At 40.2% G+C, this 15,419-nt stretch overlaps 1 protein-coding gene across 4 annotated transcripts in view; it reads right to left on the reverse strand.

Annotated features, from left to right (window-relative positions):
- The window catches only part of LOC145479286 (uncharacterized), a 35,882-nt gene that overhangs the window by 4,793 nt on the left and 15,670 nt on the right, over nt 1–15,419 (reverse strand). For 3 of the 4 annotated variants that reach the window (XM_081457605.1, XM_081457608.1, XM_081457607.1), the window contains 10 exons: nt 8,810–8,899; nt 7,169–7,234; nt 6,590–6,646; nt 5,831–5,944; nt 5,593–5,710; nt 2,697–5,056; nt 2,222–2,264; nt 1,671–2,033; nt 730–807; nt 1–288 (listed from right to left, as the gene is read on the reverse strand). The exon at nt 1–288 is cut by the window's left edge and continues 4,792 nt beyond it. In XM_081457605.1, the coding sequence (XP_081313731.1) occupies nt 95–288; nt 730–807; nt 1,671–2,033; nt 2,222–2,264; nt 2,697–5,056; nt 5,593–5,710; nt 5,831–5,944; nt 6,590–6,646; nt 7,169–7,234; nt 8,810–8,899 (3,483 nt within the window). In that variant the 3' untranslated portion in view covers nt 1–94. The remainder of the gene's footprint in view (nt 289–729; nt 808–1,670; nt 2,034–2,221; nt 2,265–2,696; nt 5,057–5,592; nt 5,711–5,830; nt 5,945–6,589; nt 6,647–7,168; nt 7,235–8,809; nt 8,900–15,419) is intronic. The other variant, XM_081457606.1, reaches the window with a different exon arrangement.

The raw sequence follows: 15,419 nt of genomic DNA on the forward strand, positions 1-15,419 counted from the left end.
AAACAGACACATAAAAAACTGACGTCAATTTGTTAAATTGACACCTGTCCTTGTTTGCTGTACAATGGGGTATAAAATCACTGAGTTCCATGTTTTATAGCAAATCAGAAAATCTTGGGAATCCACAGTCGACCAACACATCATACAGCTGTCCAACGTTCCAATATTGCTGATTCCGACAGTGAATTAGTGCAGACTCGAACGGGTTGCGAGATCGCTTGTCCAGAAAACGGATCTCTGATGGCTTCAAACCCAATCTCTCCGCAACCATCATCCACTCATCTCCGCCTATAAAATGAACATTACTTTACAAGCTGTTCATCTCCATTCTCACATCAAATTATGCTCGAGTCCCATCCAGGGGAGAGTAGAAATACTCCTAGTCGCTTCAGGCTATTGAAACCGGGATAAGCACTTGCCTGATGGGCCACTTGGCTCGTGTAGACTTAACCTTACCTTTACCTCTTTACTGAGGCCATCTTTTTAAACGTTTTAACACATTCATACATCAAGTACATAATGTATTAACACATTAATAAATCAAGTTTTATGATTTTAGGAAGAAAAGTGCAAGTACATTTACAAAAAGATCAAAATATCCTTCTATAAAACTACACATCAAAAAAGACGGCGGAAAGTCGAGCTCTTTGGCTGCGTGGAAATTGCATGCACTTCCGTATATTTTTCACGCAATATTTCCAATGTTTGATACACATGACACGTTCTTACCACACAACTGCACTGACAGGTCTCTAATCTGCCCAAGAGGAATATCCTTAACATCCAGATTTTCATGAAGTAGGGGCCCTGTCGGGAACACATTCAAATGAAAAAATATATATATATAATGACAGTGGAACAAAGACATTGCACTATGTGTAAGGAATATGTTGTATACTATAAATAAAAATGGAAAGAGAACTTTCACGTCCAGATACAAATAGGAAGCGGATTACATCAATGACTCGATACTGTCTTTTTCGTTCCCACAAAGCTTAACGTATATCACCATTTCTATCTGCACTCATGTCAGTAGTCACATATTCACAAAACTAATCCTGTCACTTTCGCATCTTTTAAAGTAATATATCGCCTCATTATGAGCAATACGAGGTCTAGTTCCCTAGGTCCTCCCACGAGTCTCTTGTAGCTCAGTGGATACGCGTCCAACCTGTGCGTTAAGGTCATAGGCTCGACTGAGCAGGTATGTATTAAATGTGTTATTTATGTTATGTATAATTCAACATTTTCTTTAGCAACGTCCCGTCGTCGTCATAACGATTTATACACACTCCCTTGCTTACAATTCATGGAAGGATGCGATGTTAATGAAAAGAAAGGTAATGTACCAGACGCTAATCTTTTGGGGAAGAAGCACAGGATTACACAGACGGAAGAAGATTAAAATTCATTGAATCTGATCTTGTGACTGGATGTCGGGAAATCAAAATTACCATTCTCCTGCAATTTTGGATCTTCAGTCACACGTTTTTCATTGTAGTTGATATTTTTTAAATTTGCCTTCACCACTTTTTTTTTTCCTCTTCTTTCTCTTGCAAGATAAAGCAAGTTTATAGCACCTTGCATGCCATACTTTTAAAAACATGATGTATGAGTTGGGAACCTATCTCCGTTTAACCTTGACCATTATGCATCAGTTCAAAAAGTACCTGTAGTCCCAGCTGGTGTCACTTCCCTCAAACGTTTAACTACATCAAGCCTACTTGAACATTTAGCTTTTCGTGCCAGACAACGGATCATCCTTTTAGTTTCTGGCTCTGGATGTTCCAGACAGGATTGGTCCAACTGCAGGTCCTCTTGAAGTCGATTCACGACCTGTTGCGCATCACACGATTGTGACAAAAGAGCAACTTCAACGGAAGAAGATACGGCAAGGGCCTGTCCCTCACTTGTTTCTATACCCTGTGAATCTGGCTCTGGATTTTCTAAAGAGGTCTGTTTCAACTGCAGATCTTCTTGTAGTCGAACTACGACGTCTTGTGAATCGCATAGTTGTGATGTTGAACCTTGAGCTGTAAAAGGTACGGAGAGAGCCTGCCCTTTATTTATCTCCTCTTCGTGGATTGCAAATAAAAATAAATCTCAAAAACTAAGAGGAAGAAGGAATGGTTATAATGATAACCGAGTGAAAAAAATGAAAAGGAACAGTTTAACGTTAAGGTATACATAAAAGAAACACTGAGCCAAAATCAAAGATTACCTTTCACCATCGAGACAGGTCTCCCCTCCGCAAGTGTCCTTTGCTGTTGTGCAAAAATAGCAAAAAGGAATGAATATAGCTTGCAGTTTCGTCGCTTAAATAAAGAAAGGTCTATACAACCTTTATCTGTTATATATACAAACCAGATGTTAACATATTATACTCAACACGATTTATTTGGAATAATTATTCTACTCTTCCCTTGTAACTAAAGAGACAAAACTGCGAGCTCAAGGTTAATAACGACAGTGTCTTTTTTTGGTATCACAATGACGGTATGGTTATGCTGACATACTTCAGCGGCACAAAAGATTGTACATAATCTTCGAAAAGGGAACTTTTAATTTAATAATAATTATATAGCGCAATTTTCCCTGACGTACATGATCAAATGCGCTTTACAATTGATAAAATAAATAAAATTAGATAAAATTTGTTAATCGCCCTACCTCTAGAAACTGTAAAACGTATTTACCTTTTTATTTGGAATTATAAACCAAGGCGCAAACTGTTTCACTTGAACCCTGGTTTCCATGGCATCAGCCGACTTGCGGCAAGTCACGGTTTGTGGAACGTTGCACAAGTCTGACTCGGGCCAGAAGTGAAGACATTCCTGCTGGCTACAACCCTGCGCACGATGAGTTTGACAGTAAGTAACCGAACCTCCGCGGGAGCAGGCTGGGCAGAGAAAACACACTTCATATCTGATGTTGCTTGACCAACAGGATTCTTTCTTCATGCAGTCAAGCAACAATACTAATTGCCTACGCACAGCACGGGCCGCAGTCACTTCAAAGGTGCGCTGGCTTTCATCGACAAGGCTCAAATTCGATTGTGAACCTTCACCAAGAGCGTGATTTTCACTGAGAAAGACCACCTCAATTGAGGATGGGTGACACAGAAGGACTACAGAGCAACATACATCTTGAGAGATGTAAAACCGGGCAAAGTTGTGGTGCAATTGGGGGTCAACTGCGCCTGGAAATTCGTCAATGCACCACTGAAAAAATTGCAGCACCAGGCGTGGAAAAAAGCTGGGGGGAATTTGACAAGATGCAAATTTCAGAAAAAGAGAGGGGATTTGTGCAGATTCTAAAAGTTTCATGATACCCTGAGGTGGATGCGACATTAGCATGGATGGCACTAGATACTGCTTGCCACATGAAGCGTCTGATGAAGGCCACAGACACATCAAGCTGAATTTCTCCATGATTGCGATCAGGCTATCAGATGTTTCTTCCTGGTTCAACAAAGCACCCCAAACATGTTCCAAGAGTTTTTCCTCCAGGATTCCTGTTTGCTCAAGTTTCTGCCAAAGGTCTTTAAATTCTCTTTCTTCATGATCGTATGGCTTGACAGTTATCACCTTCTTGAACACATCAATCAACCACTGAGGATCCAAAACAACTAATTTGTTCAATTCAGGAGTATCATCAAAATGAATCAAAATCCTCTGATCATGCAAAAAGTTCAGCAATGTCACAATCTCTTGATCATCATCAATTCTGCACACTTTAGATGCAATTTCCTTTGCTCTTTCAAGAGTAATCCATTCGTGTCGTTCCCTCGTTACTTGAAGGGCTTTCTCGAATTGCAGCCACTTGATCGGAATGGCTTCATTCATCTGTGGTAGATCCTTTCCAACGGCAAGCACATTCTGCCGCAAACGTGATACTTCAGGACACTCAGATTTCCCACCAGACTTTGTGTTATCCACAATAAAGACATGCTCGAATAGATGGGCACTGTACGGCTTGTTTTGTAGAAAATGAAAGATCTCATTGGCTACTGTACAAGGATCCTCACCACCATATGGTTCATCAGAATGAGTACACACCAAGAACACAGGAGGAAGTGCGGCTGGTATTACCACCGAATTAGAACTTACTGGTTGTTGTCCACTCTGACACGCTAGGGAAGCAACAGAAGTCATCCAAAAATCGAGATAGTCCAAATTGGTTTTCAGACTAAAGTTGTCTTCAATTTTTTTGAACATTCCTTGCCTTACAAGGGGATTGGCTTTGTCATGTGGGTTTCTACTGAGATCATATACTAGAAGGTAAATCGCCCTTGATGTAAGAAAGAGTGGGTGGGTGACATAGTAAACTGATTGTCCACCAAAATCCCACAAAACAGAATAAACGTCTTTGTCGTCATCTACCGTCTTTGCCTCGTGAAGCAATCTTTCAACCAAGGTCGCTATCTCTTCTGGTACGATTGACGCGTCCTCTTTGTACAATTCACTTGGATTAGGCACATCATCTCCGCCTGCGTCTGGTGGCTCGAAATCAGGGTAACTGACATTTGAAGTTTTTGGAAATTGGGAAGGTAATCCAGGACTTGATTCTAATGAGTTTCCCCTAGCCAGAAGATTACTTCCAGTCTGGACGGGCTCCAAACGTCTTTCGTCAGGCTCTTGATTTTCGCCGGAAGCAAAACTATGACCCATGGTTGAAGAAACACTTTCAAACAGGATGGGATCCGTAGCTCTTTCCTCAAGTGCTTGTTCCTCCCCCATCAACCTACCAAAAATCAACTGGGCCGCATGGTGCTCATAGGAAATGGCAGCAGCAGAAGATTGTTGATCCTTCTTCCCCGCTTTCCACACCTCAGTTGACACTTTGAAATGTGAAGGATCAACATCTATTCCAACAGTGCTGTCTTCATCCGGGTTGAAAACCAGCCCCCTCAATGACTTCTTTAAACTGGTCTTTCCTGATCGATCCTGTCCAATCAACATTACTGGCACCCTCTTGACACAAGTTTTTCCTTCACTAAGAGCATTGTTGTACAATCTCAAGGCCAAGGATCCTCTTGCAAGAATCTCTGGAGGTGCTTTATGAAAAAAAAAAAAAAAAAAAAAACAAGAAGAGAAAAAGTCCAACTAGGGTGTCTAGAAATAGAGGGAAAGAGGATGGGCTATTGTGGTTCCGTGTGACTGTGTGATTGACATGTGCAACCGTACATATAGAGTCAAATGTTCGAACAAATGTAAGTGAATAATGTATGGCTGTTTGTTGGTCGTATGCAATCATATGTCCACTTATTTTCCGTACGAAGAGTTGTGATAGTGAAAGACTCTTCAAATATCTACTGGTAACCGGAATTTCTCCTAATTAAAGTATGTTTGATTTTCCGTGAAACGTTTGACCTACCAGACCAACTTAATTGACTAGGAGGCCAATGTAAGACTTATGTTTATCGATACCATTACGCAGAGTAACATTTTCACTAAGTGAAATCTCAATACGTACTGTCGCTAAGAAACAAACTGCCCCGCAAAACAAACTAGAATGTACCTAGCAATAACTCATGAAGGAAAAGTATGCCTTAGCAGGATCGATAAGGTAAGGCAGTATGTCAGGAAGTACCTTTGTCAGTGGCGTCCTGTGTCACAAGGTTGAATTCATCTGACCCCCATAGTAATGGTGGTGGTGATGGGGGTGGTACTAGTGGTAATGGTGGTAATGGCTGAGAATTCGTCTGCTCCTAATTGAAAAAAAAGACAAAAACAATCTTTGATATAACCAGAATAGCATAGCTGCTACCAATTACTACCATTAATTTCCAAAAAATAACCACTTATGTCCAAATCAAAGTAAGACATACACTTTTCATGCCCAGTCTTCCTAGAAACTTTCTTACGGAAGAGAAGAAATCTTTGGACTGTTTAGGTTGCTGCGTGTCTTGGATTTTTGGCCCCGCTGACAGTTGTGGCTGTTCCTAAAAGATAGCAATTCTCTGAATACTACAGAATTAAAAAGTAACGGGGGGTAACGAAAACACCGAAAGCAAAAGTAACTTTTATATTTTTCTGATTATTCCTGAAAGCACTGAGTCCCTTGAACACCAGAACAGCGTAGGTCGGTTTTCAGCTTTCGTTTTCGTGAGATGCGGAGTGCCGAAAGCGTGGATCCTCGCGCGCAAGCCGCCCACGCCCGTTTTGATACCTGCTTCAGACCTTTCTTTGCCCTCCTTCGCAAAAAATGCGAATGTTTCACACGCTAGCTTAGCATTGTGATATCAAATTGCTATTATTAATAAGACTTCTTCATGAGAGATAACACAAAATGCTGCCTCGACTAAAAGAGAAAGTAATCCTTCTCAGGGGTAAAATATTAACCTCAACTGGGGGGCGTTCAATGTTTACGTATCAGAAAGTAAGGGCTGTCTTAAAGGAGCCACAACCGTTGTGGCTCGTCCCTTTGGGCTACTATAAATGAAAGAAGTGAAAGTCTTACGTAACAAATTATACATTAAGATTGGAGGAAGGACATCCTGAATATTACAACAACAATCCTTATTTTCGTTTGGTAACTTATAAAGGAAGGTTCTCTGTTTGAAAGTTAAAAATTAAAAATATATTACCAACTGTTGCCTCTGTAGCAATTCTGCAAGGAGGTCCCTTGTAAGAGTGTAAAACGCCTGCCGACAAAAAACCTGACATTTCACATTAAAGATTTAAAGATGGGCTAATAGATTTAATAGATAATTTTTTTTAATTGCAGGTTTATCTAGGTTCAATTTTAACTTGACTTTGTGAGTGTGAGAGAGAGCTACTGAAAAGCTGTTTCACAATGAAGACTACAGACTGTTTTTCGGGGATAGGGGTAACATAAAAATGGTTAGCAGTCTTATGGACAGGGTTACAACGTAGGCAAAGGTTAGTTTTTGGTCGCAGTATCTGAGGTTAGTCTGGGTCTATATTTTACAGTGATCAAACAAACTAGAGAAATGTTCCAACAACTGCTTCTATCTTCTTAAAATGTGAGTAGAATTCCTTTAACCTCCCTTATTACAACTAAAATTCACCCAGGTTCAACATTTGGGTTCCGTTTCCAGCCGGAAGATAGGGGCCGTGTAAACAATCGTGAGAAGAAAAGGACAAACTTTGGAATACATTTCGAAATAAAATCGCTCAAATAGTGGCTGTAGGTTCAAACCTACCTCGTCTATATTAATGTATTTCTCAGCACTAACTTCCATGAATCTGATTCTATGCACTGTCGCAAACTGCAACACAGTAGCAAAACAAGAAATATAAGAAATTGTATTACAATGTGCAGTTCGAGAAAATACCCATAGCCATCCTAAGAAAGGTCATTGAAATTTCGACGCTATGCCCTAAATTCCAGAGGGTTTAGGAAGAAAGGGTTGGGGGGGGGGGGGGGGGGCGGGAGAGAGAACAAAAAAAATTCTGGCCTGGGTTGTTCGAAAGATGGATAAAGCTATCCACCGGATAAATCGCTATTCATCGGATAACATGCTTTGTCTTGTTGACACACGAAAGCTATTTACACGCAGTGGATAGCGTTATATATATCCAGCCTTCGAACCACTGAGGCCTGGTTATGTTCTGTTACTTATTATTATTCACAAGTAAACTGGGAATGGATTCATGACAGCTTCCGCAAGGCCTGTCTTAATGTCTCGAGACCTAAGATAAAATCGTTCCCACTTTATATACAGAGAGGATTCCCGTGAAATGCTTGGATGGCTACCCTCCTGTTATTTCCAGATTCTTCTGTTATATTACTCCTGCGCCAAAGCACAATGTTGTGCCCGGGTTTGAACCTCTGGAACCAGTTGTTGCTGGCTCTGAATTTCTCAACTTCCCGTTTGTCGTTGCAGGTTCTAATTTTCGGTTCCATTGTTTTCCTAAACCATATCTTTGGGACTTTGCTTCCCGTTGCTCTTCACAGCTTGAACTTAGCAACTAGGTGGTTAGCGACTAAAGGATACTTTTTGTTATGCTTTGATTTCCACCAATCATTTTCTCTTATTGTCTTGCAGCCCTAGCACTACCCGTGTTTTTGTTATGCTTGTTGGGGGCCATTTCTTCTAAAAATTTTGCATCTGTTTTTGTTCCATTTTACTACCAAACACTTGTTCACGCCTCTTCCATTTGCAACTTTGCCGTGTTTGTCTTTGGATGTGCTGAGAGAGTCTAAAAGCACAAGGGTTTGCTTCTTTGCAATTAATTGCGATTACTTTCCGATCAGAAACCGGCATCGTTATAGCCAGCAGCCTCTGTTGTTCTCGATACGCCATCTTGGTACCTTGCAGAGGCAATTTCAAGTTTGGATTCATTATCTGTTGTATTGAAGCTTACACCTCAAATAGCAATGGCGACACCGAGTCGAATGTCAGTGGACTTCATGCAGACTTCAAGGATGTAACAGTTCACATTGGGGAGGGTCTGGCTGTGGAAGGTTAGTGAATAAAAAATACTGTAGGACGTGTACCCATCGAACTATCTTTTAAGATAGTTGAACACCTAAAAGTGTTCAACTGCCTTCCTTGCTTACTACGTCGCCACTGAAGCTGAACAGAGGAGGGGTAAAGGCTTGAAAATTCCAGAGGACTGTAAATTTACTAGACTTGCCCACTACCTGAATGGGTTGTTGGGGAAGCTGAGAAAAAGAGTCTGCCCAGGAAATTAATTTCAATGATAAAATGAAGTGCTAGGCCAGCCACTGGAAATACATTTGTACTTCAATAGACTCAGGGAGTAACGTAACAGTGCTAGGACTGTTTAAATCGATAAACCCAAATATTAGAGAACACGTACACGTAAGCAATTTGTACCTGTAATGCAGCTTCCCTTGGAACAACCCGGCTGTTTTCTCGGTGACAATTGGTCCCAATTAACATTCTCACAAAACCTGGATCTGCATGCTGAATAAAATGAGACACGCTAGTGTTAGTTAACAAAGAAACTAATCCGAACCAAGAGTCCAAATTATTTTATTACTGCATGAGTTATGAGTGTGGACACTTATTCCAGGAGGTAAGTGCTGATGTGTTGGTTGGGGGTACCTGAGGAATTGTTGCCCAAGGCCAAGAACGAAAATGGCTCAATGCCCCGACAAGCAGAATGCAAAGAAAACCAGCTTTCTAGCTTGTCCTTTGGGAAAGCTATAACTATGATGACTAGCCCAAAGTCATGCTCACTAGCTCCCAAGAAACGTCTTTCTAAGAGAACTCCTGCAATTACAATTTCCTGAAAATTTTTCTCAAGAAACTACATTCATCCATTGGCTGGGCAGGTAAAACACAGAATCCACTAGCTCCAGGCTACTTGACAGGACTTTCTTTGCACGCGGAACAAGGTCCTAGTTCACTGTGTTATTTTTCCTGTTCCAAACCCCCATGGACGAGTGGACGAGTTCTCATATGGGGGAAGCAGGGATAAAGCGTTGGTGAGAGCACTCGCCTTACGTCAATGTGGCTCAAGTTCAATTCCGGCCCTGTGCCATATGTGGGTCGAGTATGTTGTTGGTTCCCACCTTGTCCCGAGGGATTTTCTATAAGTGTACACAAAGGGTCCATGGGAAATGAAGACCATTGATCAGTTTCGGGTTCCTTGCAGTGTCATCAAACGATTCTTGGGGATGGTGGGGATGGGGATAGTGAACCAGTTGGGGGAAATTCACTCTTCTCAACGTGCCCTTGCGTCAGCTGCTCTACCAGGAAACCAGGCGGTACTGGGAAAAAGCTCAACAGAATGCCGTTCAACAACTAGAAGAGATCTTCATGTCATCTGAATTTCTTGCTCATAATGTCATAATGACCCCAGCCGCACCTCAATCAACCGGACTCGACTGCTACATCTCCAGATCTCTAAGTGATTCCGAAGAGAACTATTTTGTAACTGAGAAAGAAGCACTCTTCTCAACCTTGGCGTCCGAACAAGGAAAAGAGTACATTCTGAGGCTCAGGTTCACCTTAGAAACAGACCAAAATCACTTGGACCACTTCTGACTACAACTGACCTGTCAAAGTTGCTACCTCGGATACTGGAGTTCTGTCTTCAGATGACGAGATACAGTCCAGAAGACATACACGTCCCAGGGAAACGTCAAACATCGGCTGACGCACTTTTGCGCACTCGCATATTTGCGCCTAACGAATTGCTGAAGAAGTTGAAAGCTTTACATGTAACTGAACCAATAATCTTCCTCCAAGTGAGAAACGCTTCCCAGAGATCAAAAGAGCCCGAAAGGGTGACAAGGAATGCGTTCAAGTCAGAAGATACTGGCCCAGGATGGCCTGGACTTTATACAGTTATTGAACACCAAGGAACAGCAAGAGGTCCAGAAACCCCTGACGCTTTCCTCCTTTCCAACATGCCAATGGTAGGGAGTAGGCACGTATCTATTGGAGTATGATGGACAAATTTATTGCATAGCAGTGGATTAATACTCAACATGAGCAGATTTAAACGTTTCCACAACCCAAAGGCGGAGACTGCCGTCACAACTTAAATCGTTAAGAGTTATTTGTAACAGAGAAAGAATGCCGTGACAACTTGTAAAGAATTATTTGTAACTAATGGAATCCAACATGTTGTGGTATCAGTGGTATCAGACAACTGCATGACCACAGTTTAATGCTCTATCCTTTCAGATGTTTGCAGGCAGTTATGGATTCGCCCACACAATAAGTTCCCCCAAGTACCACAATTAAGGGATGTGGAGAGGCTAAAAGAGCAGTTTACAGGGAATGTTAAAGAAGAATGAAGACTCACAGGTTGGATTCGCCCACACAATAAGTTCCCCCAAGTACCACAATTAAGGGATGTGGAGAGGCTAAAAGAGCAGTTTACAGGGAATGTTAAAGAAGAATGAAGACTCACAGGTTGGATTCGCCCACACAATAAGTTCCCCCAAGTATCACAATTAAGGGACGTGGAGAGGCTAAAAGAGCAGTTAGAGGGAATGTTAAAGAAGAATGAAGACTCACAGGTTGGATTCGCCTACACAATAAGTTCCCCCACGTACCATAATTAAGGGATGTGGAGAGGCTAAAAGAGCAGTCTAGAGGGAATGTTAAAGAAGAATGAAGACTCACACCTTGCTCTTCTCGGTTACAGGCCCACTCCTTTATAACATAGGCACGCAAGGCGCGCAAGAGTTTTTTTTGTGAAGTCTCGGAGATAGGAGCATTCATGGAGCTGTTTACAGTGATGATTTAGTTAATTTGTAAAGCTTTTTTGGTTGCGATGTACAGCAAGAAAGAAACTGGGAATTTATGATGTACATACGATATTACATCGGTAATGGTACGATAGCTAAATAGTAAGCCATAAAATGTTTGACTGAACAAACTACAGTAATCTGACACGTTTCCAAATTAATGTAGATACCATCTTATTTTTTTTCTTGATTCGTTCTTTGATAAAACCCACACTGTGATTGGTGTGACACGTGCACATGCATAACTCCCTCACTCACCGATCACATAGCCCTTCCAACCCCCAAGAGTAATTTTTGCTCCAAAATACTCAAGTTAAGAGACCTTTTCGCATTTTATACGAGTCGTAAGTTTACCCTTTTTACACAACACAACACAACAACACTACTTCACCGAAAATAGAAACAAAGAGAAAAAAAACCTCTCTGACACAATGAAAGTCTGATTTAATTAAATTGCAATTTAACTTGGTGTCACGCAGTCTTCAAAGAACATTTGAGCCGTTTTGATACTTTTTACCTTTAAAAATATCGGACTGAAAAGAATGTCATAAAATGCTCATCAAATAAAAATAAACTGCTACTGCAGAGACGTAAACACCGTCCTGAAATGAAAGCTTTTTTTGTTTAATATCCTGGGAACAATAGCCGATAACTTGTCAGCTCTAATTGAATTTACTCCCATATAAAAAACAAAAGTGTTAAGTTACCATTTGTAACTAAAGATAACAAACATCTCGTGGGAAAGACTGATGACGATTCGTCAGCTCTAATTGAATTTACTCCCTTGTGAAAAACAAGAGTGCCAAATTACCCTTTGTGACTAAAAAATAAAAATATCTCGTTATATTTGCATACAACAAGAACAAAACAATCGTCACCTTCACTTACTATTGTAAACGTTAGAACTGTTTCAAATCTAAATAGTCTCGTCTCCTCTAAAACATGTCCTAAGAACTAGAAGCGACGATTCGTGATCTCTAATTGAATTTACTCCTTGTGAAAAACAAAAGTATCAAGTTACCTTTGTAACTAAAAATAAAAATATTTCGTTGCATTTGCATACTACTAACTCACGAACTGTTTCAAACCTCAAGGCTCATCTCGTTCGTAACTAAAATCCTTAGCCTAACCCACAGAAAATGTCGAAGTAAGCTTAATATATGAATACTTCCTCCTCTTTTATACAAGAATAAATATGGCCGTTCTAAACTGTGTCGGGATCAAATCTTCTCACATACCATTTACCTTTACAACAAGAAATTTATTGGCTGTTTATAGTAGATCCAATCTGATTGGTGTGACATACATACATCTCTCACTCACTCACTCATCCATTGACCGTCCATAACATACCCGACGCGCCGACTAAGAGGTATTTTTTTTACCAAAACAATAACTCAAAAACAAGTATTAAGTTACTATTTGTAACTAAAAATAGCAATATCTTGTTTTGTTTGTTCAAACATTTCATGGGAACAAGTGGTGAAGATTCGTCAGCTCTAATTGAATTTACTCCCTTGTGAAAAACAGAAGTGTCAAGTTACCATTTGTAACTAAAAATAGCAAACATCTCGTGGGAACAAGTGGTGACGATTTGTCAGCTCTAATTGAATTTACTCCTTGTGAAAAACAAAAGTATCAAGTTACCCTTTGTAACTAAAAATAAAAATATCTTGTGCCATTTGCATACTACTAACTTATGAACTGCTTCAAAACTCAAGACTCATCTCGTTCATAACTAGCCACCATTACACTGAACATTATGCACTCTAAAACAACCCAATGTATGTATCTAACTGTCACACTCCGCTCCAAACCGGACTAAAAATCACAAACTGGCAACATACACGTCAGTCTTTATTTTTCAATTAACAAAGTCCTTGTGTTTAATACAATTAGTGAGACAATCTTAGATAGTGTAGAGCGCAATTGATAGCTCTGGTACGGTAGTCCCATAAGTACTCACCCCTGCTCGGTTCACTTCCGGTTTGTGGCTACCTTGGTAGTCTGCTACGGCTTTTCCCCTTTGCAGTGTGTATGTTTCAAGGTTGTATTTTCATTCAAGGTCCAAAAATTACGCACAAATTAATTACTACTGGTGTTTTACGTTGATTCTCGTTCATTTTAAATTCAATAATACGCTGAAGCAGCAAACGTGACAATTTAGCTCTTCACGCCAACTTTGTAACTTGATACTTTTGTTTTCCTCGCAAAGGCATGTAATATGAAACCCTTGTTTTCTCAAAACATACGGAAGATGTCCTTGTTTTTTGGAGATAAATGAAAGTTAAATATCTGATGTAGTGATGAAGAAACGGAACAGAAACGATGTTGTTTTACTAAAAATGCAAATTTTTACCGATGAACAAGAACAAATTTAATTATCAGATAGTCACGAAATACCACTCTCTTTTTCTGTTGCCACCTTTGTTGTTAACAATAAAACAATTCAAAATTAACACACAACGATATTGATGGCTGAGAAGCGTTTCAACGAAAAGTATTGAAGATAAACAGCGCTACTTGGCCGATATGAATGAGTCTCCTCAAAGACTGATTAAATTAATTTGCGCTTTCATTAGGTGCCACGGCGTCTGCAGCAATATTTGAGCATTTTCCTGGTTTCTTTTGTTACAAATTTACAATTTGCGGAGTATTAAAGCCACTAACTTGGGAACTTTTTGGTCTCTCTTACAGACACAATTAAGGCAAGAAATAAACAAGCCGCTAAGGAGAAGCAATACTTTTGAACCCTGCCAAGCACACTATTGTAGATTGAAAACAGCAGGTGATATTTGTTGAACCGACCTGTGTGTAATTCTGAAAGCTACGCAGCCACAGCAACGTTTCACTTTTGCAATAAAAAGGGACAATTGGCGCTACCTGAAAAATAACTGCCGTCCTTGGTCACATGACATGATATATAAAATACCGCGTGGAAAGATTGTGTATAACACTAACGATGCTAGAACGCATGCGTCTTACATGTTGAGCTCTACCATAAGGAAAACCACTCAACATTTGTGCGTGATTCCGTATGCAATGTATCCTTCACCTAATATAGAAGCCACGTACGCTAACTAATCTACGCATGCGTTTAGGGCAAATTAGTTTTGTTCTAAGGAGAATCGTACCACAAGGGGAGCAAGGGGTTACCTGAAACAAATATATAGCTTTGCGATGTTCAAAGCTAAGTGTCGGCGATGGAATGTGTTTTACGTAGAGTATACATGTACCTTTCCCACACTACCCCCACTACTTCCTTGCCTCTAGACTAATTAATTAATTGAAATTAATTAATTAAACAAACAGGGTCATAGTGCCTTAGTTCCTTAGCGGCAGGTAGCTGTCATAACCATCCCAATAGTGCACTCTGCACTAATAAAACGCCCAAGACTTCATATACCTCACTAAAGCTATCATGAACGAAAACAATTTCCTTTTTCTTCTACTGCAATTCGTGCTGGCTATTAATGTGAAAAAGCGTAAACCCTGATAACATTGAAGAGAAAAGATTTAGTTTCATTTCAAACGTATCTTTTCATTCCAGTGGTAAACAAGAACCATTATAATTGTAAAATCGTCACAGAATAATATCTCTTTGTTCTGTGACCAAATTAATTGTAGTCTCTTCGCTTTTCACAGTGAAACTTGTCAATGGATACTGACATTGACTACACGCCCGGAACACTTACTACGAACTCTGCAGCAATATTTAGGTTTCAATACAACATGCAAACGATTTGAACCTGGTCGCAACCTCATCAAATTGCCAGTAGTGCATTCCGCTCCCCTAAAATACAATTGTTCTTATCATTCAAATCTTAAGCCTAGTAGCAGAGCGGCTAAGACTCATTTAATTGAAAACTTTATCTAATGGGAAAAGCTCACCCTTCATTGAATGCTCGTAGTTATATGTCAAACACTATGTTTCTTTGACTGATTATCCAATTGCAAATGTTTATCAAACCCGCCCACAAAATCCTCGCCTCAGAAGATGCTGAAGTAAGCCCAATACATGAATAATTCCTCCTCTTTTATAGAAGAATAAATATGGCCGTTCTGAACTGTATCAGGATGAAATCTCCTCACATACTATTTACCTTCACAACAAGAAATTTGATTGACTGTTCATAATAGATCCAATCTGATTGGTGTGACATACATACATCTCTCACTCACTCACCCATTGACCCGTAACATACCCGACGCGCCGACTA

This window comes from Orbicella franksi, chromosome 2 (assembly GCF_964199315.1).
Source record: "Orbicella franksi chromosome 2, jaOrbFran1.1, whole genome shotgun sequence".
Lineage (NCBI taxonomy): Eukaryota > Metazoa > Cnidaria > Anthozoa > Scleractinia > Merulinidae > Orbicella > Orbicella franksi.